The sequence below is a fragment of the Ochotona princeps genome, chromosome 20 (genome assembly GCF_030435755.1).
Source record: "Ochotona princeps isolate mOchPri1 chromosome 20, mOchPri1.hap1, whole genome shotgun sequence".
NCBI lineage: Eukaryota > Metazoa > Chordata > Mammalia > Lagomorpha > Ochotonidae > Ochotona > Ochotona princeps.
Window position 1 is genome coordinate 6512331 of NC_080851.1, and position 27687 is coordinate 6540017.

Consider the following 27687-nt stretch of genomic DNA (forward strand, 5'->3'; position numbering starts at 1 on the left):
TTTTGCTGCTTTCAGTTTTTTCTTTTTAAAAAAAGATTTATGGGCCCGGCGGCGTGGCCTCGCGGCTAAAGTCCTCGCCTTGAAAGCCCCGGGATCCCATATGGGCGCCGGTTCTAATCCTGGCAGCTCCACTTCCCATCCAGCTCCCTGCTTGTGGCCTGGGAAAGCAGTCGAGGACGGCCCAAAGCTTTGGGACCCTGCACCTGCGTGGGAGACCCGGAAGACGTTCCTGGTTCCTGGCTTTGGATCGGCGTGCACCGGCCCGTTGCGGCTCACTTGGGGAGTAAAACATCGGATGGAAGATCTTTCTCTCTGTCTCTCCTCCTCTCTGTATATCCGGCTTTCCAATAATAATAAAATCTTTAATAAAAAAAGATTTATTTAATTGAAGAGTCACAGAGAGAGGGGAACAAAGGGGGAAAGGGGAGGCAGGGAGGGAGGAACAGAGAGAGAAACCTATCCTCTGGTTCACTTTTCAAATGCAAAGGCCAGCATTAGGCCAAGCCATGAACTCCATCCAGGTTTCTCACATGACTGGCAGGCACCCAAGCAGCTGGGTTACTTTCCACTGCTCTCCAAGTAGTAGCAAGCTGGGTTGGAACACAAACAGCCAGGATGTGAGCCAGTGTTCCTACGGAATACAGCTCTTATATTTAGGTCTTGGATCTATTTTGAGTTGATTTTCTTTTTTTTTGTATGACAAGAGACAGGGATCTAGTTTGATTCTTCCACACGCAGGTACACAGCTTCCCAGTGTCAATCACAGAAGACCCTTGCTGTCCCTGATGCACTCGGTTACGGATGTGCTGATTTAGCTCTAAGCTCCTAGGTCTGTTTCATTGGTATATTTGTCTCTTTTATGCAGGTTCTAGGCTCTGATTATGTTTTGTGGTATTTTGAAGGCAGACAATGCGATGGGTCTAGTTTTATTCATTTTGCTGAAGATTTCTTCAGCTATTAAGGTTATTGAGTGGTACTCTATGGATTTGGGGATTTGTTTTGTAAACAATGTCACTGGTATTTTGATAGAGATCAAGTTCAATCTGCATACCGCTTTGGATAGTACAGATTATTGCAATCCATGGGCATGGATGGCTTCCCATTTCTTTGTGTTTTCTTCAATGTCTCTCATCATTCTTTTCTAGTTTTCATCACAGACTCCATGGCTTAATTTATTCCTAGGTTTTTTTTATTTATAGCTGTTGTTATATTACTTATAAGTAATATATTACTTCCTTTATTTCTTTTTCAGATAACATATTATTGGCATACAGAAATACTAATGGGGCCAACGCTGTGTGATGGTCTAAGCTTCCATCTGCTATGTTGGCATCCCATACAGGCAACAGTTCAAACCCTGACTGTTTCACTTCCAATTCAGCTCCTTGCTAATATGTCTGAGATAGCAGCTAAAGACGGTTTGAGAGTTTGAATCTCTATAACCATGTGGGACAACCAAATGAAGTTCCAGGCTCCCAGTCATTTGGGGAATGGACTAGCAGAAGGAAAACAGCTCTATTTCCCCCTCTTTAACTGTGCCTTTCAAATAAATAAACTAATTTAAAAGAAACACTACTGATTTTGCATGGTGATTCTGTATCCTGAAAGTTTACAAAATTCATGCATTAGTCTTACTGGTTTTTTAGTGAAGTCTTTGGGGTTCTTTATCTAAAAGATCATGTGACCTCTAAACTGTGATAAATGGATTTCCTCTTTCTGAGTGCTCCCACCAGGACTTTCCTCTTCTTGGGAACATGCACCTCTTATTTTTCTGGTTCTCTTCACAGAAGCTGAAGGCTAACTACAGCAAGGGAGATGGGTGGTGAGGAGGCTGCTCATGAAGAACAGAGGGGCCGTGCTGGGGAAGAGGCTGTAAATGCCAGCTGGGGCAAATGATGTGGTGTGGAGACTACTCGTAGGCTTTCAGAATTTATCTAAGTGGGGATTTTGTCTCAAAGTTTGAAAATCTACATCTGGGACCAGTGTTGTGGCATGATGGGTTAAGTTGCATTCTAAATGGGTGATGGTTTGAGTCCTGGCTGCTCCACTTCTCATCCAGCTTCCTGCTGGTGGCCTGGGAAAGCAGAAGAGGATGGCCCAAAGGATTTGGGAGATCTTGAGGAAGCCCATGGCTCTTGGCTTCAAACTAGCCCAGCCCCAGCCTTTGAAGACATTTGGTGGTGGGGTGGGGTGGGGAAGATCTTTCTCTCTCTGTAACTGATTCAGATAAATAAAAATAAAAATTTTTACAAGAAAAAAACACAAAAATAAAGTTCAGGCTTAGTTCAGCATTAATACATTTAAGCATTAAGATCACAGAACATCTGGAACAAATTAAATAGGCAAAGCATGCTCACCACTGTCCCAGCCAAGGGGTCATAGAAGCGCTCAATGAGCTGCACCACGGTGCTCTTCCCACAGCCACTGGGGCCCACCAGGGCCAGCGTCTGGCCCTTCTTCACATCCAGGTTCAGCCCCTGCAGCACTGGAATGTCAGGTCGGGTGGGATAGTTGAACACGACTTCCCTGAATGTCATATTTCCTTCCATCGTGTTCTGAAGTGAAAACAGTAACATTAAGTGTGATGTCTGCAGTGCTGAAAACGGGTGTAACCTCTACCACCAGGCGTCTGAAAGCAGGGAACTGACATCCCAAGTAGATTGCACTTTAAAGTGCTGGAGTTTAATACAGATCTCAGAGAGGCACTGCTTTTGAAACTTGAATCAGTAATATAATCCAAAGGCACAATGTGTTGCCAACAAAGTAACCTATAAACAACAAAGCCTGATTAGTTGAACTTTCCTGTGGGATAGGGAGGATTCCTAGGTCCATGGGTATTAGTAACACTTATCAGAATGAACTCATGATATAGAAAATCTAATTTGATCACCAGCATGTCCAAAAAACACACGCTTTGTTAGACTTCCTCTTTCAGGAGCAGATGACTTGGCTGACAGAAGACTCACCGGTTTTAGGCCCTCTGTGCTGTAGCTGTCAATCAAAGGGATTCTCTCCAGGATCCCAATGATGTGGGATGCCGATATCTTGGCTTTGGCATAGTCGGGAGCAAACGAGCTGACCTGCCCAACGGCCATGGCACCGAAGACGACTGCCGAAAAGACCCTGGGGAAGGCCAAGACAGAGACTCAGAAAAGCAACACTGATGCTTCCACAGCTAGCAAGCGCTGCCTCAAACAACACAGATGTAAAGAAAAAAAAAAAAAAACTACATAAAACTCCTTTTTAGTGCAGGCCTGTGTGACAGATTGGTCACAAAACGACCTATTTTTTCCCACCTCTCTCCGCATCCTTACCTTACTGGAAAGTGACCTTCGTTGCACTTCCGTTTAAGACTGGAGTTTGTTTTGCTACCCTTTGAATCTGGGTTGTCCTGGCAACTCTCTTTGGCCAACAGGATGTGGTGGAAGTTGCTGTTGCCAGTTGGAAGCCTGAGACTCCAGAGATCTTGTCCCCCACCCTTTCTTTCTGAATTCTGCCACTACTCCTGGGCCAGGTTAACCTACTAGTGGATGAGGCACACATGGAAAGTCGCGTGGATCCCAGGCCATTGCCCTGCAACCCTGCAAACACAGGGATGAGCCCCTCTGAGGTACAAAATGCCTGACCCAGCATAGCATTCCCACATGGTTGATACACTGGTGGTAAAACAGGTGTTCACCTTGCATGCCACTAAGGCGGGGTGACTGCCTGTTATACAAGATCACTGTGGCAACTGACAGGGTACACTCAGGGATGCCACAACTTTCTCAGATTCTGAGACAACCTGAACTGTGCTACCCTGCCATGTACACACTCAGACACTATGCTGTGCTGGATGGAGATGTACCTGCACGTTCAGAGAGTGACCTGAACACACCGCAGCCGAGAGCTGGACCCCATTCTCAGAGTGTGACCTGAACACACCGCAGCCGAGAGCTGGACCCCATTCTCAGAGAGTGACCTGAACACACCGCAGCCGAGAGCTGGACCCCATTCTCAGAGAGTGACCTGAACACACCGCAGCCGAGAGCTGGACCCCATTCTCAGAGAGTGACCTGAACACACCGCAGCCGAGAGCTGGACCCCATTCTCAGAGTGTGACCTGAACACACCGCAGCCGAGAGCTGGACCCCATTCTCAGAGTGTGACCTGAACACACCGCAACTGAGAGCTGGACCCCACAGGGTTCAAGTCGGCTCTGAATGCTTGTGCCTGGACTCCTCCCTCACGTTGGCTTCCACCTAGTTTTAGGAAGTAGCATGTTTGATAAGCCTATTGTTAACAAGTTCTTTTACAAACTTAAGGAAAATCCACTTCCTTTTACATAAGACAGCCTTCCAACTCTGGGAATATTGTTAAAAAATGTTCTTTGTGTCTTTGATCATTTTTTTTTCTGCCTGCCTTTTATCAGTGTACTTTCCTTTTTTAAAATAGTGGGCTTGGAACACTCAATACTTGAGAACTCCCCTAGATCTCTGGGAGTCTGTTTGTCACCTCTTTCCCTCTGTACTCCCTATGTTAAAGTAGTACACAGTGCCATTGCTATTGACTAGCTTTGAGTAACTCACGCCCAGGTAATACTGGACATTTTATCAGCTAAGCCTGAAGGATCTTTCCCAGGCACACTGCACATACTCCCTTTTACTGCCCTAGCAGATGAACTGTGCAAACCTAAATGCATGAGTGTTCGCGACTTCCATCCATTCAAGTCATTTTTCCAGGTCCCACCTTCCAGCTACCCTGTCCAAAAGAAGTCAATTTACCTTGGAGGCCCCCAGGGCTTGTACAAGATTGTACAGCACTACTGTCTTTAAAATGTGCTGTCAGAGAGCCCCTTCCAGGGTGCCCTATCACATTCCTTGTTTTGAGTAAACAAGGCCTTCTGGAAACCTCTGAACTGAATCACTGCCTAGCCTTCCCTACAGAACAAATCTGGAAAGGTCAGACGTGTGAGCCAGTCCTGGGGAAAGTGTTCCTGACCTTCCACATGAGACAAGTTTTTCTATCAAGACATAAAACATGCTCATCCCATTTACCTTTTAGAGTTTAACTTAAGAAAAAAATTAGCCTATTACTTACAGAAGAACATTTTCGAAGGTCATAATCTCACGCGCCACCAAGAAGGCACCAAATCGAAAACAGGCAGCATAGGAAAAAAACATCATCGCCTGGGTGAAGGAAAAGGTGATTCCAAAGATGTGTGCTTTTTTCAAGGAGTTTCTGCAAAGAAGGCATTGGAAAACTCAGCAGACTCTCATTCTCCACTCCCCAAAATGCGACTTTTGATAGAACATGGGCGTACAGGTATAGCAGACAAATAGCAGGTTTGGTTTCCAAAGAGCCAGGTTTGACCTCACCCTGACAATTAACCAGTTGTGTGAATTTAGGAATTCGCTTTATCTCTGAGCCACAGCATCTTTATTGTTACCAGATGATTAGCTACAGTTTAAAGATTAAGGTAAAGAAAAAAAATAAGCTTATGAGTCCAAGCAGCCTGTTAAGATCAATAGCTGAAAGTACTCTGTTTTCTTCCCAGTGGGACATATGCGGGTTCTTCAAACAGCTCCTGGAAAAATGGCATTAACAGCTACGTTTACATTAGTGTGAGAAAAGTTTGAAATCCATGCCCAGATTTTTCATATGATGCACTTTACAGGACATTCTGAAAGCCCCTAGGACAACACACACATGTCCTACAGTAAGCTTTTTTCTACACACATTCACTGAACCTAAATAAGCTATGGCAACCATTCCTGGGACAAAGAGGAAGCAGGTGTATTCTTCTTAGCTGAGCTGAGCTGGATCATTATTACGTGATGGAGGCACATTATGAACTACGTACTATGGGAAAAAAGAAACACTCAACCATCTGGGGAAGAGGAAATGGTTTAGGATTTTGTGAGCAAGCTACATGGTACTCAATCACACACAGAGAGAGAAGGAGGGTGTTGGTTATTGTGCTTTGGGCTTTCTACCTCTGCTTCCACCAGCTCAAGTCAGCTTAGGATATCAGGGTTTCAGATGAAAAATTTTAAAGGGCCTGATTACTGTTTAGAAAAGAACATAAGCTCAGTACTCTCCTCAATAGAGAAGAGAATGAGACAGAGTGAGGCTGGACTGCCTCACGCTCATGTCCCTTGCTAATGTGCTCGGTGGGATGACTTACAGGCTGTAAGGTATCCATTGGACAAAAGGCTCCTTGAGGAGCATCATGCCTCGGTGTCCACAGATACTTCACACTCCACCAAGAAGCCATAGCAACAGAAACACAGGACAGGGTCATATGTCCGCACTCTGGCCACCAGAGAGTTGTCCTCATGTCCTCACTGTCTTCATTCTCCTCATTGTCTCCACTCGCACATGTTCCCTGCTCACATGTCCCAACTGAGAGGTACCTGTCTTTGCTCCAGGTATTGGCACTCCTCTCTTGGGTAATTACAGGAGCTTCCCAATCACTCCCCTTCTCATGGTTTCTCCACATGCTCTCCACCTTTCGGCCAGAGCAGAAGCTCCCCGTCTGCATTCTCACTTCTCTGGGTTCTTACCTGTAGGGCACCTGCAAGCTGTTTGCATACATGTTTTCAAACTTCTGCTCCCGAGTCAGGGACACGACCGTTCGGAAATTCTCTATTGCTTCTGTGGCAATCTGGAATTGACAGCAGCCCAGTGGCAAATGGTGGCAATTAGTTTGGATGTCACAACGCAGGCTAATGAAGCTGAGTAAATTACTTTATTTGCTAGCACCTACAAATGTCTTCTCCAACATTCTGACACAAGTTCCACAGCTGGCACTCAGAATGGCTTCTCTATGCAGACAGATACTAAGGCACTGATCATATTGAGTTTTATTTAGATCTGGAAGGAAAGCTGACTAATTTATTCTCCTCTTAAAAAAATATTTGTTTGAGAAACAGAGTTAGGTAGAGCAAGAGAGAGGGACAGACAGAAGAGAGGAATCTTCCATTTACTGTTTCACTGCCCAAATGGATACAACAGACAGGACTGGACCAGGCAGAAGCCAGAAGCCAGAAGCCAGAAGCCAGAAGCCAGGAGCTTCACCCACTGCAGTGGCCCAAACACTTGGACAATCTTCTGCTGTTTTTCTAGACAAGTTAGGCAGTTGGATCAGAAGTAGAGCAGCTAAGACTCGACCTGGTCACAGACACCAGCCTAACCCACTCCTATTTACAAAAGGATTAGCTGGGGCCAGTGCTATGGCACAGTAGGTTAAGCCACCGTTTGTAACACTGGCATTCTTTAAGAGCACTGGTTCATATACTTGTTGCTCCGCTTCTGATCCAGCTCCCTGCTAACGTGCATGGGAAAGCAGCAAAGATGGCCCTTGTGGCTTGGGCCCTTGAACCCACAAGGGAGACTCAGATAAAGCTCCTAACTTCGCCTTAATGCAGCCCTGGCTATTGCCTGCATTCAGAGAATGAACCTGCAAATGGTGGTCTCTCCCCAAATCTGCCTTTCAGATAAACAAATAAATCTTAAAAAAAAAAAAAACACAGGCTAAGGCTTAAACAGACAAAGGTGTTCACTGAAACACACAGAGATTTACAAAAATTAACCTAAGTATTTAGTATTTTATTTTTTCCTGCTTTTACTTCTATGATGGTTTATATCTTAAGCCTACAGTTATTTTACATATATTTATTTTCAAACATATTTACATATTCCCATTTATGATTGCCATTCATGGCAACTGAAGATTATCTGGAAAATCCTGAGATAACAAAAAAGTTAATGAAAACAACAAATTGGTATGTTTTTACACGGTGTTTTTTTCCTAAGCACATACAAATTTAATAAAACTCAGATAAAATTCTGCTTTATACCATTTTGTTTACTTAAACACATATTGAAAGCATTTCCCAAGATTACTAAATATATAGTAATAGGATTTTAATAGTCATTTAACATTCTCAACTTGTTTGACATTCCTTTATGGCTGAATAAGGTTTTAAACTCTTATTAAAAATGTTACAGTAGTAAACACCTTTGTATCTGAACTTTTTGTCCATATTGAATGATCTCATAAATTCCTACAAGTGAAATTAGTGAAATTACTGTAGATTAGTTTGTTTCCTAAAAGATCCTCTCATGGACATCACCTCCAACAAGGCTGTGTGAACACTCTCCTGATCACCCTGTGGAGTCTGAGGACAAGGACATGGAAAGTGTGAAGGTTACTAGTGGACACAGCGAGAGCTCGGTCCTGCCTGGGACTGGCACCACTCCTCCCCCAGATGTTTTCCTCAGTGTCAAGTCCCCTCTCACTCTACACGTGTGGGTTTCCCAGAGAAGTCAGTAAAATGTTCGGCTTGCTGGCCCTGACATTGCTCAGGACTGTGTCTAATGAAGACACTTCCATTAATTTAAACTCATTCACTGGAAACCTCGTTATGCTTCTCTGAATTCTTCACAGAAGACCTAACCTCACAATCTACTTTAAAGGCTAATGCAAAAACCTATTAGCAGAAAAAAAAACCCACAGATTCTTTGCACACACACACACACACACACACACACACAGTGCCCAAAAGGTAAAACTAAAAACACTGTCTGATGCAGACAGGCTAAGATGACTGAACTATGTTTATCATTCTACTTGGGAAGTCAGAAAAATGTTCAGATTCAACTCATGTTAAAATACACAAACTTCTTTTACACACTTTAAAAATGATATATGCATTCATTCCAGAAAATCCTAAAAGTTTTGATGGCAAGAAGTTAGGGGAAAATTTTCATCTTCAAATTTCCACAAACACAATCCTTGTTGAGACATATTAAATATTTGTAATTACAAAGGTTCAAACACAGACATTTTCTAAATTAGTATGGAAAGTCAATAGTGTCTGCTGAGAAGCAGACTTTATTACACACTTCCATAGACTGGTTGTGAGATGTTTTCTGTGCATCATATTCTAAGGCAGGCATGTATTGCTTGTGACTGGCTTGTGAACACACCGCTGCTTTTCAGCACACATACACATCAACAAAATTAAAAGTCTGCTTGGTAGAGCTGTCATGGTGTGTAAAACAACAATCATTTCATCATTGTCTTCTCATCTTGCTGCATAATAAAGCAATTAGGAAAAGGCTTAATTAGCACCCTGCCTCTTCACAGCTTCCTTTACTCTGCGAATTTTAAACAGAGCCTCAGCCACTACCAGAACAGGGAAGAGGAGTAAGAGCATTGCTTCCGCAGCAGGCATCACACACTGAGTAATTCTGAAGGAAGGAAAATTTATGCTTCTAGAAAGAAAAAAAACCACCCCTTTGCTACTTCTCCTTCTATCCTCAAGCTGAAGCCTGAAGTTTTACTTAGGAAAAGGGGAACACATCCACTACAGAGAAGCACACTGCAGTGTCACACGATGTTATGGAAAACAACAGCACAGACAGGGTAGAGGTGTAGAGGGGCTCCAGTGTCCTACTGATGTGCTCAAAACCATCCCAAGTGGCTGGGCTGCTGGAGGACTCAGAGTTTTGTAGGGAAAATGCACCATCAATCAATGAACACCAGAAGCAGGAAATAACCTCCCAGAAATAAGAAGGGTCATGGCTCAGTTTAGCCATTCAGGATGTTTCTAGGAGGAGGTGTTTACTCTGAGATGTGAGTAATGTGAAGCAGCCAGACACAGCAAGGCCAGAGGGGGCCATACTGGACCATTCCAAAAACTGCAAGAAGGTCCATGGGGCCAGGGCAGGTGGACCAGACAGTCACGCAAGACGAGGTCACAGGAGCTGTCTGGGACCAGCACGCATAGTTTCAGAACCAGGACAGTGTCATTAGGAGACAGGGGTTAGTGTGATCTCAACTGTACTTAGGAGACATCAGAGAGGCTACTGGGAGAGGAGCAGAGGAGATGGTCAGAACAACGGAGGAGAAGCAGAGGGGTCATGAGGAGGATGCTTGACTGTCCTGAACTGCAGGGTGGCTGGGAGCACTAACCGTATGATGCTTAGTGCTTGACCATACTCCTCAAGTGGGAAGCTGAGCGTTGAGATGGGGTAGGAGGCTGATTTTCCCCCATGATACAGGGATTGGTTGATGCAGCCACCACCGAACCACAGTGGTTCTCATACCCCAGGCCTCTGCTCAATCAGCCTGCCATGGTCACACAGCTGGCACTCTCCTCTCTTGCCTCTTCTGGTAAGACCCCAGGAGTCTTAAACCCTGATGTACCAGGACACAGGTGTGGATGAGGAGTCTGCCATGAGCGGGTGTAGCCTGTAAACCACCTGAGACTCTTGGGCCCAAGGATGTGTTGGCTTCCTTTTGCCTCTAATCTACTCAGTAAGCCTCAGACACAAAAGCCTTGAGGGATGGTTATTAAAAAATTCTCAGAGCATTATGCGTAGCAAGCAGTAAAAAAATAATATTGATGAGAGTACTTTACTTGGGTAAGCAGTAATGTTTAGTTTGACTTACCTTTCCAGAACCTTCCAGTTCTTTCTTATCTTTTAGTGCATGTCCAGACAACATTTTCATTTCAATAACTCCAGCTATTGCAATAATGGGTACAATTATTAGGAGCAGTAGTGTTAACTGCCAACCATAGATAAAGGATATAATAATTCCTGTCCCAAGATTTGCGATGTTCTGGGCAATTACAGCAAGCCTGGAACCAGTAGCCTGGAAAACAGACAAAACAAATTAGAGACACATTTTTATATTATCCTTAAACTCTATAGTGACATTTACTTAAGGATTATAAAAATTCTCCTCAGGAATATATATTACTTATCATACTGATTATAATGAAACACAAAGCTCACTTGTAACTTTCTGGAGTTGTTAAAATATCTTCTATTATTGAAAATAGAACAATAACCCAGAGTTCAAATAAACATAAGAGGTTTTCAAAAAGTCCAAGCAAAAGTATGCAAGGATTTAAATTTTTTTCTGCATCAAATTAAACATGTTTTTGAATTTCACTTTCCATAATATCTTAGAAATACAATCATGGTTTTTTTTTTCTCCCAAATTTTTATTGTTAAGAAAGCCTTCATTAGTCAAAGAATGACTGCGAAGGTAAAGTCTGTCAATTAGCAAGACAAAACAGTCTGACAGAGGTATCTGAGAATAGTGGGATATTTCCAATGTTAGGTATAGAACTACTTATTTAAGACTAATACTTGCCATTACAAGCACTTCAAAATATCTTGGCCTATTCAAGATGTCCATTGTGTTTAATTTAACCAGCATCTGACTTGGGAAGACAGAGCTGAAAGCTATAGAACTCAAACCCAGGCACTGGAGCAGCTGAGCAATGCTCCAGAGCCAAGGCCACGTGCCTAGAACACTGCTGGCCAGCCAAACACAGACGACACTTGTCCTCCACTCAGGCCTCTGCTGCTGTTACCCTGACCGTATCACACAGACCATCTTCCCGATAACCAGCGAGCCTCTTCCCCACATCCTGCGTCCACATTCCCCACAACATTTAGGACCATCAAACAGACCAGAGAAAATCATATACCTGAACCACTACCTGACTGTGAAAGCTCAAAGGTATTTCAAGCAGTACATACTTCACTCTCTTGGATTCTATGCAACTAAATCCAATATTCAATTTTTCTTAATTTGTTTACTTTAAGCAAAGATGTTTGTATTAATACAATTCTTAAGATTTATACTGTAATGCCTCAGCCCTTTGTGCTTGCACATTCATAAGCTAAAATATTCTTACACCTATTAGATAGATGTCAACACAGACCTCTCTTACCAAGAGATTGAAAGAGAGACACAGGGAAGTGTCAAGGGCAGGGAGGAAGACATACAGCAGAAATTACATGATTTTCACAGTATCATGCAGACATTTGCCACAAGTTATGGAAAAACTATTATTTCAACCAAAAACACAATCCTGTCACTTCTACAGCTTCTGGTCATATTTAAGAGATTCAAATAGCAACAGAATTTTAAGTTTTACAGTCCACTTGCTTTGATTTCTAAATTTTTTATGTCTTCCATATTTCTGAAAACATTTTCTTCCTTCCCATGTGAACTGCCATTGAACTTTCTTATAGCATAGCATGACTGACACAGTGATAATAAAAGAAAGTTTGTAACGATAAAGTTTACGATGGCTAATGTGTCTGCTGCAATGCATTTGACCCTATTGTAGGTTAGATGGTTAACACTTCCTTAGTAATGCTGCCTTGCACCTGTAACTAGAAACCTGTTTCACACTGGGATTCAAGACAGGCACTAGGACAAGCATTGGCACAGAGGAGAGCATACCCCTTTGACTTGAGCAGCATCATTGGCGAGCCTGGTGGTCAGTGCTCCAGTCGTATTTTTAGGGTCATCGAACCAGCTCGCGTCCTGCATGAGAGAACATGTTTTTACTATCTTGAGACTCTACAAATGGGATTCTTAATTCCCGAGAGGGTTGTGACACAATCAGCCTTTTTCAACATTTATATTCCCTGCATCCTCATCTGACAGATGGACAAGAAAGGGACTTGATATTCAGACACATGAAGAGACAGACCATTTCAGTTGTCAAAAAACATTTTGAGTGCCTACTTTGCCCCAAGCAAGACTTCTAAGAAGTTGGGTCTCCACACTGGTGAAAACACTGAGATTTCAGAAAGCCTAGATTTTAGAGACAGAATGAGAAGCCTTCTAAAAGGTGTGTTATCTGTTAATTCTTTTTCTCTAAATGTTTTAAATTACTGTCACAGGTAACATGTCACATTGAAAACCTATAAAGAAAATGCAAGCAGGGTCAGAGGGGACAAATGGTGAGAAGTGCTACGTTAAAAAACGGCCTCTCACGATGATACTTGAGCAGAGAATTGAACACAAGAAAGGGATGAGAATATACAAGAGAAGGAAGACTGAATGCAAAGGCCCTGGGCAAAGGTGCAAGTGATGCTTTGTACCAGGAATGCCACTCTCAGAGGCCAGTGCCCTCAGTCTTTGCGCATGTGCAATAGCTGCTCCTTCTGTGCACAGGGAGTGAGCTGCTATGTAGGGGAAGGGTGGAGCTGTGGGACTGAGACAGCGGGGTGCAAAGTATGAAAGGCAGTAAAGCATGGGAGGCAACTGCAGTTCTAAACTCCACCCCGACATGCAGGGCACTTCCATAAGCTTTGCAAAAGGAAGTGGGATGCAACTTGTGATTTAGAACCATGGCTCTGGCTGTTAGGTGGTTAAATGAGCGGGTTGGGATAAAGATGGAGGCATGGAGACTTAGGAGGAGGCTACTTTACTGTAAGCAGAAGGAGAGAAGTTATGAAGGCTGCCAGGCTTTTAGCACGACGTTAGTAAAATCCTTCCAAGAGAGAAGCAGCAGGCATGTTGGGGTAACGAGTGGCCACAGTCCATTTTTGGAAGCATGAAACTATGAAATGTTTATCAGATGTCCAAACACAGAAGCTGAATAGGCAGTTGGCTAACTGCAGTCAGGCGCAGAATGAATGAACTACACTACACTCCAACCAACAAAAGCAATCTAGACCAAAATACAACATCCAACAAAAAAGACAGCCATGTATTTTCAAAAACACAGATCTAACAAGACTGTGTGTCTCAAGCATGAATTTCTGTTTGTCACAAATAATTACGGCCTTAAGAAGCCATTTGAGGTCCCGGTGCGATCGCGTAGTGGTTAAAGTCCTCACCTTGAACACACCGGGATCCCATATAGGCACTGGGTCTAATCCCGGTGGCCCCGCTTCCCATCCAGCTCCCTGCTTGTGGCCTGGGAAAGAAGTAGAGAATGACCCAAAGTCTTGGGACCCTGCACCCGCATGGGAGACCTGGAAGAAGCTCCTGGCTTCTGGCTTTGGATTGGCTCAGCTCCAGCCATTGTGGCCGCCTAGGGAGTGAACCATTGGATGGAAGATCTTCTCTGCCTCTCCTCCTCTCTGTATATCTGCCTTTTCAATAAAAATAAATAAATCTTTAAAAAAGAAGCCATTTGAACTGGGGACTTGCATTAAAGCCGTATTAATGACTTGTCCCCAGAACATTTTAAAAATCCTGAAGTGCTGTAATTCATCACAGCACAATTAAATAGCTCCTTGGTATTCTTCAGTGCTTCTGTGTTCACCTACTGAAATGTCACTCCCTTGAAGGCAGGGAACATCTTAAAACTCATAGTACTCCATCTGTGAGCAGGAGACATTTCCCATGTGCTTGTCCTGCTGAATGATGACGGGGAGGAGAGCAGTACATGAATTGCCACTCCACTTTTGCAGTATGAATGGGCCGGAAAGCTGGCTGGGAGGCTGGTGGGATGCAGGACACTTGGTCTGCCTCAGGGGAAGTGCAGAGAAACCAAGGGGTCACAGGACACTTTCTCACTCTCCAGACTCAGTCCTGGTTCTGTCAGTCACCAGCTAGCAATGCCCACACCTCTTGACATGGTGGTGGCAGGAGTGGGGAATGAATGAGGCACCTAAGATGGTGAAGAAAATACAAATGTGTTCTAGGAATCCTAACTCAATGCTTCTCTTCTGGCTAAGGAACCTTGGCCAGGTCAATACAGAAGTATTAAGTGGCTCACACACTTCCTGTGGTTACTGAAATGCTCCCACTTGAACTGAGTTGCACTGGTTAATACTCATGCACGTCTCTACCCTCCTTTCCCAAGGAAAGCATCACATCTGTCTGCCATAGGAGCTGCAAAAATGACATACACAAAGGCCTTATCAGCTAGCTCCACTGCAGCTCCACTGCTTCCAACTTTGCAGCCCCAGCAAAGGAACTGGGCAACGGGGAACTAGCCAGCGGGGCTGGCTTTTGCTTTGTGGAAAGGAAGGGCACAGGCGCCACCTCTGGTTGGGAAGAAACATGAAAAGTACCTTAGATTTCCCAGGAGAAGGAGGAAAGAGAGAGAAAAAGGAAAGGAATGAGGGGTCCTGAAGTTCACATCCTCCTTGACTGTCCATAATTGCTGACACAAGGCTGGGCATGTGGTTGGTCTTGAAGCAGCCACTTCTTCAAGCTTGTTTGCAGCCAACAAGGCAGGTTTCCCTTGCCTCATCTTGGAGATGAGCCTAAGGGATGGCCCATGCAGGAGCAGAGTGAGCCACACAGAGGGCGCTAGTGGAGAGTCACACACCTCCCTGTTTGGCCCCAACCCACCTACCTGTCTCAGCATGGCCTTGAACACCATGTAGCGCAGGCGCTTGGTGAGGATTTCTCCAGCTTTGCCAAAGGTGAAGCCCTGTGCAGGACAAGAGCAGAACACATCAGACTTGCCAGCAGCATCCATGCAGGGGATTCAAGGTCACTGCTGAAGCGGGAGAGCAGGCTATCCTGGTGCTGATAGCCTGCTGTTCCTGGGCTGTGTACTATGGTGCACAGCCATACTGTGGTACATAGTTGCACTATAGTCTGGCCATTCCTGCACTGCTGCTGCCCCCTGTCGGTAGGAAGGCCAACAGGGGCTTGAGAGAAAATGGGTCTGTATGCCTCTGATTCGCAGCCCTACAGTTCACCAGAAGGCAGGGATCAACCACTGGGAAGTGGTGCTGCTGCAAAAGCAGGACCCCTCTGGTTAGTTGATCATGCATCAACTAGAAGTGGTATCATTAGTCATGGGTGACCTGGGAAGACAAGAATCTTGTGGCCCCAGGCATAACAGATGCAGAGAATAGGGTAGGCATTTATACTAGTGGTTAAGATACCCACAGTCCACAGTAGAGTACCTGGCTTCAATTTCTAGCTCTAGTTCATAACTCCAGTTTCCTGCTAATGCTGATTCCAGGAGGTAATAGCGATGGCTCAAGTAACTGGGTTCCCATCACCTACATGGGATACCAGAATAACAGGTAGAGCTCCTGGCCCAGCTTGGGGTTAGTGCAGTATCAAGGAGGTGAATCAGCAAATGGGAACTCTGTCTCTCTGCCTCAAAAACAATTAAAATTTATTTAGAAATTGAAAAACAGCATAATTTCATAAAAGACATCTTCCATAAACTTTTCAAGACCCTTCTTGTGCATGGATTTAAACTGTTTTGGCACCACAACAAAGTCTTCATTCTATATTTTCAGAATACCTTCATGTAGATGTTAATGTAGAAAAATAAGGGGGAAAACCACTATTTAAAGCTTAAAAGTATCGAAACTCCTAAGTCTACTTCAAAATAATCACTCTAACGTTTCTGCCATGTGGCTGAATGGAATGTGGGATACCATGCCCATATCAGGAAAGTGATTACTCTGGAATGTCCCAGCAGTCTCAAGACTGCCTGTACCTCAGTGTACCAGCCAACAGGTTCACCTTCCCCAGCCCCATCATGCTAGAAAGGCCTTAGCTTCACCAAACCACACAACTGAGACACAAGGACCGTGCTAAAAGCCTCACTCTCGCTCATCAGCACCACACACAGCAATCTCCATCTTCTCCAAACAGCTGCAGAGCTAACCAGTTAGCCAGGCCATCTTCTCTATGATTGACCTGACACATTTATTCCAAGGAGGACAAACTTCCCTGTGACACAGTGAGTGCTCAGGGAAGAGCAAGTTGAGTTTTCTTCAGTACTTGCTATAATACCTAGGACAGGGCGCAGTCTACTGAAATAACACATGATCACCACACATGAAATAAAGAAGCCTACTCAGAGTTTTATCTAAAATAATTACATTAACTCACTGTTTCCCAATGCTTCACAAAGGCTGGGCACTCGGTCACATGATCTCTTTTAACCATCAAGATTAGGCAGGTTATTATTATCCCTGCTTTACAGGGTACTTAATTCCTCTGTAGTTTCATTTCAGTCAAATATCTTACAAGTTGTAAAATCTGTTTCTTCACTAATGTTTCATACAGTGTGAATTTAAGGACTGATACGCTACCATTCTTAAAATGCTTTTTATGGTAAACTCTTCAAATATCTCTTAAATTAGCACTAGAGTTTTTCCCTTTTGCTATTGCTATCTTCCAACAAAGGCAGACATATTCCTGAGTACTTACAGTACACCAGGGTGCCGCTAAATCCCATTTCTGCATCCCCACCTTCCACTTCCAATCATGAGATCAGATCAAGTATGCTCCTATCTCAGATTTCATTAATATTTCCATTTGAGGAAGCCAGGAGTGGTGAGGAAAAAATGAACAAGGGAGCTGGAGGAGGAAAATATATCTTCATTTCAGGTATTTTTAAAAAACTTGATTTGGGGGTCTAGTGTGTTGGCTTAGTGGCTAAGTCCTAGCCTTTTATGGGTCGGGATTCCATATGGGCAACCGGTTCATATCCTGGTTGCTCCACTTCCTATTTAGCTCCATGCTTCTAGCCTGGAAAATTAATAGAGGATGGCTCAAAGCCTTGGGACCCTGCACCCGCATGGGAGACCCAGAAGAAGCTCCCCTGGTTCAACACTGTATGTCAATTCCTGGCTTTGGATCAGCTTAGCTCTGACCACTTGAAAAGTGAACTGGCAGATAGAAGATCTTTCTTTCTGGCTCTCTTTGCTGTATATCTGCCTTTAAAAGCACCAACAACACTTGTTGGCGAGGTTGCGGGGAAAAGGGAACCCTACTCCACTGCTGGTGGGGCTGCAGGCTGATACAGCCTCTATGGAAATCAGTATGGAGAACATTCAAACAACTCAAAATCAACATACCGTATGATCCAGCAATAGCACTCCTAGGAATATATCCAGAACACTTGTTTTATGAGAAACCAACATGCACTCCTATGTTCATAGCAGCACAATCAGTAATTGCAAAAACATGGAAGCAGCCAAAATGCCCATCAGCAGAGGATTGGATAAGAAAGCTATGGTTCATCTACTCCATGGAATACTACTCAGCTATTAAAAAAAACAAAATGCAGTTCTTTGTGGCCAAATGGGCCAAACTGGAAACCATAATGCTAAGGGAAATGAGCCAATCCCAAAAGGTTAAATACCACATGTCTGCCTTAATTTAAGATGATATGATGTTATGTATAACATGTTATGTTATGAATGTTATATGTTGTGTATAAACTAAAATTGAACTGTCAATGAGGTGGTCACAGAAGGTGGCTAGGAACTCGCATTTACTTTTAACATATTGGTTACTCATTACTATGTCAATTAATTCCATAATGATGTAAATTTTTGCTGATGGTATGTTGGAGCTTTTAATTGACTGGGATGATACTCTGCTGGCTCTGTCTTCAGACCAGAAAGGATATACCTAAGAAGCCGTTGAACTTGACTGGACAATAAGATGCTGGACTCTATGTTTGGTATACGTTTGCAATGGGGGAATCTCAACTGAACTTGAGCTGTGGTTATGCAACAAGGTGGAGGAATCCACCATGGTGGGAGGGTTTGGGGAGGGGCGGGGAGAACCCAAGTACCTATGAAACTGTGTCACATAATACAATGTAATTAATGAATTAAAAATAATAAATAATTAAAAAAAAACTTGGTTTGGGATATGAGCATTTGGCCTAACCATTTAAGACATCAGATAAGGGGCCAATGTTGTAGTGTAGTGAATAATGCTGTCATCTGATATTCTGGTATCCCATACTGGCAGAGATTCAAATCCCAGTTATTTCACTTCCAACTCAGAGCTTCCTGTTAATGCAGAGTGCCTGCTTAAACCCCAGCATCCAAATTGGAGAGAGTCATAGGAAGCTCCTGGCTACTGCTTGGTCCATTCTTAGGTGCTGCAGCCATTTGGAGAGTGAACCAGTGGATAGAAGATATCTGTCTCTGTTTCTCCCTCTCTCTTTGTAACCCTGCCTTCCAAATTTTTTGTTAAAGAAGCCACTTAGATATCTGCACCTCCAAGTCAGAGTGCCTGGGTTTAATTCCCAACACCAGCTCCCGATACTACTTTCCTGCCAATGCCAGGAGGCAGCAGTTGACAGCTTATGTAGTTGGGTCTCTGCCACCCACACAGACAATCTGGATTGAGTTTCAGTCCCAACCTCAGCCCTGGCCATTGTAGGTACTTGGAGAATAAATCAGTAGATAAGACCTCTTTCTTTCTCCCTTTCTACCTCTTGAACAAGTAAACTTAATAATTAGCTGAGTAAAAAACCAAGTTGTACAACCATTTAATGCTTATTTTAAAATTTGGTTAATAACCAAATTAACAGAGAAACAATTCTGCTAAATGGAGAATCACACAGATGTTTATAAACTCCAGTTGAATAATATAGCATTTGACAAAATGAACAAAGAGAAAATGTAGACACTTACCTGAAGGAAAAATGTAATGAAAGAAATAATTCCAAGAATGAGAAATAACAGGGAAAACAGGTCACTGTTCCGCCGTTTTGTTTCATCATCATCATCTCTTGCGAAAATCTGTGAGAGAATGTTTCTTTTTAGACAATGTTTCAGTTTCATCTCTGCAAAATCTGCTGTGATCTGACTCATTCCTCACGTAGCGCACTGTGTGTGTGGAGAGGGGAGAGCCCTTCAATGGGTGCTGGGCTGGTCTCCCTGATCCAGCTGTAAAAGCCTCAACTGTCTGAGGCTTTGCTATGGGCCAGCATGTTAAACCGTGGTTGGCAACACCAGCATCCCTTATCAGAGTGCCTGTTCATTTCCTGCTAATATACCTCAAATGGAGGTGAAGAGGACTCAGGTGGTTTCTGACTCCTGGCTTTAGCCTGGGTTGGCTGTGACTTGCAGCCACTTGAAGTAGGGGATGAGCCAGGAAATGCAAGATTTTGAATCTTCTCTCTATTGCTCTCTTTTCAGATAAATAATAAACAAATGTGTGAGAAAAGTATGTTCTTTGTCACCTTCTTGGGAACTTAGAATGGGTCTATTCAGAAACTGACCCATAATTTTTCTGCTTATGTGCCCTCCTGAGCAATGAGTGCCACCTCAACTACATACAGCAGAAGTCGGAATGAATACATTCACGTGTATGCAACAGCACTCAGTTAACTGTGGGTACCAGACAGGGCCAAGGCCCTTGACAGCAGAGTTCATAGGTGCCTCTCACCTCGTAACATCACAGCTCTGATGATGCTTTGGCACACATGACACAAGCACCTGCAGTAAAACAGGTGTGTCACATAGCAGATAATGTTTCTTCACATACTCTTTTTGTGCTTGATTTAACTTTCTGTTGTTTTGCTATTTGTGATCCTTGAGCACACACACACAAAAATCTACATGTCCAGTGCCCACATGGAGTTCAGGCCTGTAACAGCATGCTGTGCAGGTTGCAGCCTGGCTGTGTACAAGGCCATCCTTAGGTTTCTGTTGGCAAACTCCGGGGAGCAATCACAAGCACGCATCACCTAGTGGTGCATCTCTCAGAGTAACTCCCATCACTAAGCAGTGCCATGGCTGTATTCCTTTTCCCTTCCTGGGGAACTACACCGAATGCCAGGTCATTATCTTACACTAGTCAGGTGTTTTAAATTGTCCCAGAGCTCCTGGAGAACACTGGTAGGTGTTGTTTTGGTAAACTAGAGAGAAGTAGTCATTCATTCACTCAGCACAGGCTTTTCAAAAAGGAAGAGAACACTTGAGCCGGTCTTCTTTGCAGGATGGTCAGTTGGGAAAGCCACAGTCTCAAGGAGGAACACAATGAAAAACTACTCTACAGGAGCAGTTAGCATATGCCTCCCTCCACATTGGGTCCCAAACAGCCTTGTAAGATGACCACACGCTTAATCCAATCCAGACTTTAAAAAAATGAACTATGTTGAACATGAATGTCAACCTGAAGCTAGCCAGCCAGGCAGGGGCAGACCTGAATAGCTGGGTGTTTGCTAAATTCAAGCTCATGTTTGACATGTGCTTTTTTGATGATCTTTCATTAAAATTTCAACAGCTATGACAAGGGGATCCTTGGCTTAACGTTTGTATCTCTGCACTGACCACGAGCAGCCCCGGCCAGTTTATAATCAGCTACAGCAAATGCCACCATTGCAATCAGGCAGCATCAGTGTATGTCACGGCCAATCTTTCAGGAAGGTGCTGCTTTTTTGTCTTCACCATGGCAACTGAGATGCCAATTACATCTTACAGACGGAGCGTGCCAAGCCTACTCATGCCCTGGTGAGTGTGTATGCTGGAGAACAGCTCATTCTCTAGGCAGCCTGACAAGTACATAGAAGAAGCTGTACATTGGAATGCAGCAGCTAATGAGGTTTGCACATACCCAGTGTTGGGGATCGGAAAGTCATCTCATTAGTCTTACTGGCTGTTCCAGGCACCTGATGCCCAGGGTTTTCAATAGACACTGACTGCCAATGATGATGGAAGGTTCACCAAGCAGTGTTCCCATCACAAACCAGACTTCCAGTTATATCACTAGGTCAGCAGGAAGATACAGGGGGCGGGGGCACTTGGGGATACATATATTGTCCATACATGCTTCAGTCAGGACTTAAGTTTTCTTAAAAAATGGATATGAACACTTACTCCTACAATCTTGGAAAATATTACTGCAAATGCTGGTTGTAGGCCTCCATTTATAATGGCACACAACACACCCACCACAAAATATGGCCACTCAGTTATGTTCAGCTTCATAATCCTCCAAAAGGAAACGGGAGGGACACTTTCATTCTGGAAAACATAAGATATTACCAAATTATTTACAAAGAAAAGAACTGATAACAATTTGTGATACACAGTTTCTCCACATGCATGAATTCCTAAATGAATAGATCTTATTTTTACTCCTTATCAATTAGTAGGTTTTTAGCTTAAAGAAAATGTGTTGACTGAAATGTTACAGTGATCCTGTATCTTTTAAAAAATGAATAATGTTTCCACAAACATATCACTCTCATCCTGCATCTAGAACATAACAATAATGATGACAAGGGATAGACACGACAGAAATTTTTATATTTGAAGAATTGCTACAATATGTTTACATTCCAAATTCCAGTTATAAACATCTTGTCCAATAAATGCTCGTTCTTCAATTTTACACTGATTCCAAAATGTTCACACTGTGGTCGTGGAATGGGCTAGGGGAATAGATCAAAGGATTACAGATAACCATTCCTCATTGTCACTCCCACCTGGGCCTCCCTTTTTAACTCAGAGAAGCCCTGGTGGGCAGACTGAGAGCATAAAACTGCACCTCCTCCTTACCTGGGCCTCGTCAGTCTCAAGCTTGCTGTCTTGGCCTTGTGCTCCACGAGTGCTCCTGCGAGTGGACCTCTTTCTTATCAGACTGGATCCTGACTCTTTGGAAGTCATTTCTACCAAATCCATCTTTTCACTTTTGGATTCACTAGCTGCATTTCCTAACTCAACCTCATTTCCTCCTGTCTGAAGTAAACAGAGAACATGAATACGCTGATGAGGCTCAGTTAATCCATGAAAAGCAACAGATAAATACCAAATATTAAGAAAAATGATAGTTTAAGTAATTACAGGGAAATTATTGACATATTCTTAAGGCATTTATTTCAATTTTGTTAATTTGAAAGCAGAAAGATAGAAAAACGCAGAGTAACAGAGAAAGAGACCTTCCAACTGCTGGTTCACTTCTCAATTGCCCAAAATAGCCAGAGCTGGGTCAGGCTGAAGCCAAGAGTCAATACCTCCGACTTGCCTCCCACATAGGTGGCAGGGACCCAAGGAGACTCCAGTCATCACCTGTCATCTTCCAGGGCACCAACATTTCAGCTTAGACTAACCATCCTCTGATGCTCAGCAGTGACACGACGCTACTGTTGAGAAAAGCTCATCATACACCTTTTTAAACTCTTTTCTAACTATCCTCTATTTCCTCTTCTTTCAAAAGAGGAGAGTTATCTAGATCAATGACTGATCCAGAATTTTTCAAGCATTCTCCTGCTTTTCAAGATAAACCTAATAATATTTACAGCATCAAACAGAGTCAAATTATCTTCTCCATTAGGTAGCTTAGGAAGACTCGAGCTAAACCATACCTGCATGGTGACAAGTTTGAAGTAAACACCCTTTTCTTTCATGAGTTCATCATGATTTCCTTTCTCCACAATGACTCCATTATCAAAACCAGCAATGACATCAGCATTCCGAACTGTGGACAAACGGTGAGCTATCACAATGGTGGTCCGGCCTTCTCTAGCCTACAGAGAGAAAAATTCTGAGTTTTTAAAAAACAGATTTGAGTTTTTTAAAAACTTAACAATTATACATGAAATTTCTTTAATTCAACTTATGTTAACTGAACACCAATAGTCTGGACATTATTAATGCTCAAAACCATGCAAGACAGTCTCTGACTTTAATAAACACGCTGTCAATGGAAAATGGTAAAATGATGTTTTACTATAATAAATGCAAACAAGTACAATATTAATGTACTAATAATATGCATACTTCTAAATACTTTCAAAACATTTACTTCTTTTTTTAAATATGCAGAGTGAAAGAGAAAAAGAAACACAGGAAAACAGACAGAGGGACCTTTCACTTCCCAAATCACAACCCCAGCTAGGGTTGGGCTAGGCAAAATCTGGGAACCATGAACTCCATGTGGGTCAGCCACATGAACCATGGGTCTTTAGGCAACCTTCTGCTGCCCTCCAGGTACTCTTAGCAGGTGCTGGATCAGAGGTGGAGGAGAATAGACTCAAACCCAGAAACTCTGACATGGAATATGGGTATCCTAAGCAAAATTTTAACCTACTGCACAACACCCATTCCTATGTATATTCATAAGTATTTCACTTAACCTTTGTCAGTCTATGCTTGCAATAATGATCAGAGGCTTACATAAAATGACAAAATCCTGTAGTCCAGGCACTGTACAATCCAAACCAAACCAAAACAAACACAGGGCCAGAGTGCTGTGCCGGTACATACCAGCTGGCATTCACACTTGTGAACTGTGATGGCCTACCCTGGATGATCAAGTGAAACAACAAACGTAAGTCAGCAAAGCTCCAACTTCAGAGCCTTAGTGACTTGAACACTAGTCTTGGTTTCACCATTTATGCATTCCAGGATTTTACCCACATCTTTTCAGCTGTGAGGTTCAATGCATTCACATGCAAAGTGAAGATAATAATAGTACTGACTTCTTAGGACAGCTGTGATGACTACACAAAATAACATGAAAAGCCCTGACACTATGACTTACAGTGAGCCATAACTTATGTAATGCTCATTCCTGGGTAGGAGCATTACGGACACAACAAAGTAGTATGACAATGCTACTCCATGCCCAGTCTCACTTCAAGTTTAGTATGAAACAGAGCCGAATAACCAGAACTAGTCTGGGGGTTCTTCATTCTTCTTAACTTTGCCAATGCTTATGATTTCTGTAACTTCAGCTTTCTGTCTGGTAACTAACGAGGAAATTCTCAAAACACACACACAAAAATATTAGAATTAACATGAAAAACAGAGGTGAAGAAAAAAGAGCACATATGAGAAAAAGTAGGGTGCAACAATCAGAAAGCAGAGAAGATACTATATCAATTCTTTAGATGCTTTTAGGAAGCTTCCCTTATAAGCAGAATTCTGGAGGAAAATAATAGTTTGGAAGATAGAGTCATAGCGATTGGAAGAGACAGAGGTCTTCCATCTGCTAGTTCAGTCCTTAGTGGCTGCAATGGCCAGAACTGGGCCAGGCTGAAGCCAGGAGCCAGGAACTTCATCTGGGTCCTCCATGTGGATGCTTCCCCCAGCACATCAAGAGAAAGCTGGTTTGGAAGTGAAGCAGCCGGGAGTTGGATCAATAGCCGTATTGGATCCCAGTGTCACTGGGGGAAGCTTTACCAGCTTGCATCACAATGCTAGCCCCTGAAAATTATTTTTAAACACAAATTCTTTAAATTGTTTTTTTTACCTATGATTTAATATGTAGTTCCACTGTAGAATAAATAAAATACAGATGTGAAATACAGGCAGAGGGAAGCAGCCACAATTCCATCTGCCTCTGTTTGGGTTCACGCAGTGTTTGGCGAGTTGCTTTTTCCTTCCTCAACCATCTACTGAGCACACGGACAGGATGTTGAAAGGAACATGCAGTGTTGTTTTATCAGACAGGGAGAAAGCTGGAATAACACAGGTTCATCTTGGAGCTCTGCTAAGACATCGTGATTTACGGCACTTGTGATTAGAAGAGCCACCCTCTGTACTCAAGGAGCTGGCCTGGTGCAGTGAGTACCCAGTTTAGCTAAAGAATCACAGGACGTGAGAATGACAGCAAAGTCAGAAGCTGAGTAGCCAAAAACCTCATGGCTTAGGCAGCTTTCCCAAGTCATTGGCTCTTTGTCCTCCAGGGGTTGGGAGGTTTCTTGTCCCACACTCTTAAAGTGGCATTTACTACCTTAGAAATGCCTCCATATTGATGACATCAGAAGCTGTCAAAACCTAAATAACTGGGTCATTCCTACAGCCACATTCATGATGGAGACTATTTGTCATGTATGTCTTTATTTTTTTTTGTTTAAAGGAACTTCAAGGGTTTTTAGATAATTTATTGATCATCACTTTAAAAATTGGAGAAATAATCAGAAATTGAGTAAGAAGATGGAGAGGGTCTTCAAAGAAGCCTAATGCTAGCTAAAAGAAATAATTTAAAAGCTGCCACAAATTTCCTCTTCTGAGACCCACAGTAGGAAAGATTAACAATGGAGGGTTTGAGTGCCCTTTCATCAGGCTGAACTGCAGCTCACACACCTTATCCAGAGCCACCTGAACCACAGCTTCACTCTCTGTGTCCAAAGCCGATGTGGCCTCATCCAGCAGGAGGATCTTTGGGTTGCGAACCAGTGCACGGGCAATGGCGATTCTCTGTTTCTGGCCACCGCTCAGCTGGGCCCCTCTCTCTCCAACCAGCGTGTCAAATTTCTGCCACAGACAATGTGAGAGGATTCAGCAAAAGAACATGCCACCTCAGCTCCCACTGTAAGGTGGTACATAATCCCATGAACAGCATAAGGGTCCCATAGATTTAAAACTCAGGGACAACCAGCCTCAACTTTGAAACATAATATCCCCTACAGGTGATAGAGCTGTAGGTTTAAAATCAAGGTACACTGAGTCTTCCTTCGGGAAGCAGTCTGCTAGTCTCCTAGCCCTGGACCAGTTCTCTGCTCCTGGCACCTGAGACAGAAGAGGTTGACTCACATGAGGCAGTTTCATGATGAAATCGTAGGCATTGGCTTCCTTGACAGCTCTTTCAATGTCCTCCATGGTGACATTCTCACGACCGTAGCGGATGTTTTCTGCTATGGTGGTGGCAAACAGCACAGGCTCCTGACTCACCACGCCTGTGATTTCCCGCAGGTATCGGACGTTCATGGTCCTGATGTCCTGTCCGTCGATGCTGACCTGAAATGAGAGGACAGAGGGACGGTCACTCCCGGGAGGTGGAAATGGCATCAGAACCATCTGCAACAGTAACCGCCCTGTCTGGGCCATCTCACCACGCCCTCCGTGGGGTCATAGAGTCTCTGCATTAGCTGGATGGTGGTGCTCTTCCCGCAGCCGCTGTTGCCCACCAGGGCCACTGTCTGTCCACTCTGCACCTTCAGGTTGAGGCCCTTTAAGATCTACAAGGACAATCAGAAAGATGGGTTTGAAGGTAATTAACTCACACGGGTCTATGAACTAGCAGTTCAAATTGAATATTAGATTTAAACACATTTCTTTTTAAATCTCCAACCTCTCTCTTCAATAGACTGTGTCATCACTGACTGAGCAGAGATCACTGTACCTTGACTTCTTTCCGAGAAGGGTAGCTGAAGTGAACATTTCTAAATTCCAAATTTCCCTTAATATTATCTGGCTTATGCCCATTCTCTGAATAGCTGTCGATGCTTGGCTCCTGAACAAAATAAAAGGGTAATGAAGTTGTAATACTTTTAGTGACATGTCATAAAGAGCTGAGTAAAATGATAAAGAAATTGAGTCTTGATTGAAAAAAATTTTAGATGCATGCATCAACAGCCATTCCAGACTTACATTATCAATGATCTTGAAGACTTCATAAGCTGCTCCTCTTGCATTTGCAAATGCTTCAATATTTGGAGATGCCTGGCCAATACTAAAAGCTCCAATTAATACAGAAAAGAAGACCTGAGGCATACAAAGGAAAAAAAATCAAGTTACTTAGTGCATAATACCTTTTTCATACTTCATTTTTCTTTCAGTGACTTCTAATTCAGTTTCTAAATGGTAAGACAGCATATGAATACTTTGTGTAAAAGACATTTTAAAAGCTAATAACCAAGAAAGTATTCAAATAATATTGTTATAAATGTCAAGGAAGTGATGTGGCAGATTTGTGAATTAACTTGACTGAATCATTCTATATTTTATATACATAGAAAAATATCACATTATACCTCAAGATTTAATACAACTTATCAATTAAAAATAATACCGATTTTAAAGTAAGCCTAAAGTATATTTTAAAAGTTCAAACACTTTCATGGACTTTCGGAAATGATAAATCAGTTTCTGTTACTCAGTGAAACAATGGAGTAAGTTCTACACAGTCAAATATTATAACAGATTATTTTTATGTTTCTCCACTGGCTAAGAATTTTATTGAGACACTAAGAGCAGTAAGACAGAAACAAACTCTGGAGGGAAGATCAATGACCCAGGTCTGACTCCTAGATTAGGATCTACAACTGCCACATAACCTTAACATACTCTGGGCTTCAATTCCTTCATTTGTAAAAACAGACAAGATTCTGTTTTCCCTATATGGTGCATCAGATGAAGTCACCTATGAAAAACTACTGTAAATTATAAAGCACACACATCCCTCTGGCATGA

At 43.0% G+C, this 27687-nt stretch overlaps 1 protein-coding gene across 3 annotated transcripts in view; it reads right to left on the reverse strand.

Moving 5' to 3' along the window:
• The window catches only part of ABCB1 (ATP binding cassette subfamily B member 1), a 160509-nt gene that overhangs the window by 68760 nt on the left and 64062 nt on the right, over nt 1-27687 (reverse strand). For 2 of the 3 annotated variants that reach the window (XM_058678325.1, XM_058678324.1), the window contains 3 exons: nt 26866-26979; nt 26618-26728; nt 26328-26453 (listed from right to left, as the gene is read on the reverse strand). In XM_058678325.1, coding sequence (XP_058534308.1) covers nt 26328-26453; nt 26618-26728; nt 26866-26979 — 351 coding nt within the window. Of the gene's footprint in view, nt 1-2357; nt 2556-2966; nt 3124-5079; nt 5221-6545; nt 6647-10441; nt 10646-12256; nt 12341-15116; nt 15195-19173; nt 19282-21363; nt 21511-22047; nt 22228-22853; nt 23016-25578; nt 25750-26028; nt 26233-26327; nt 26454-26617; nt 26729-26865; nt 26980-27687 lie in introns of all 3 variants that reach the window. The other variant, XM_004582279.3, reaches the window with a different exon arrangement.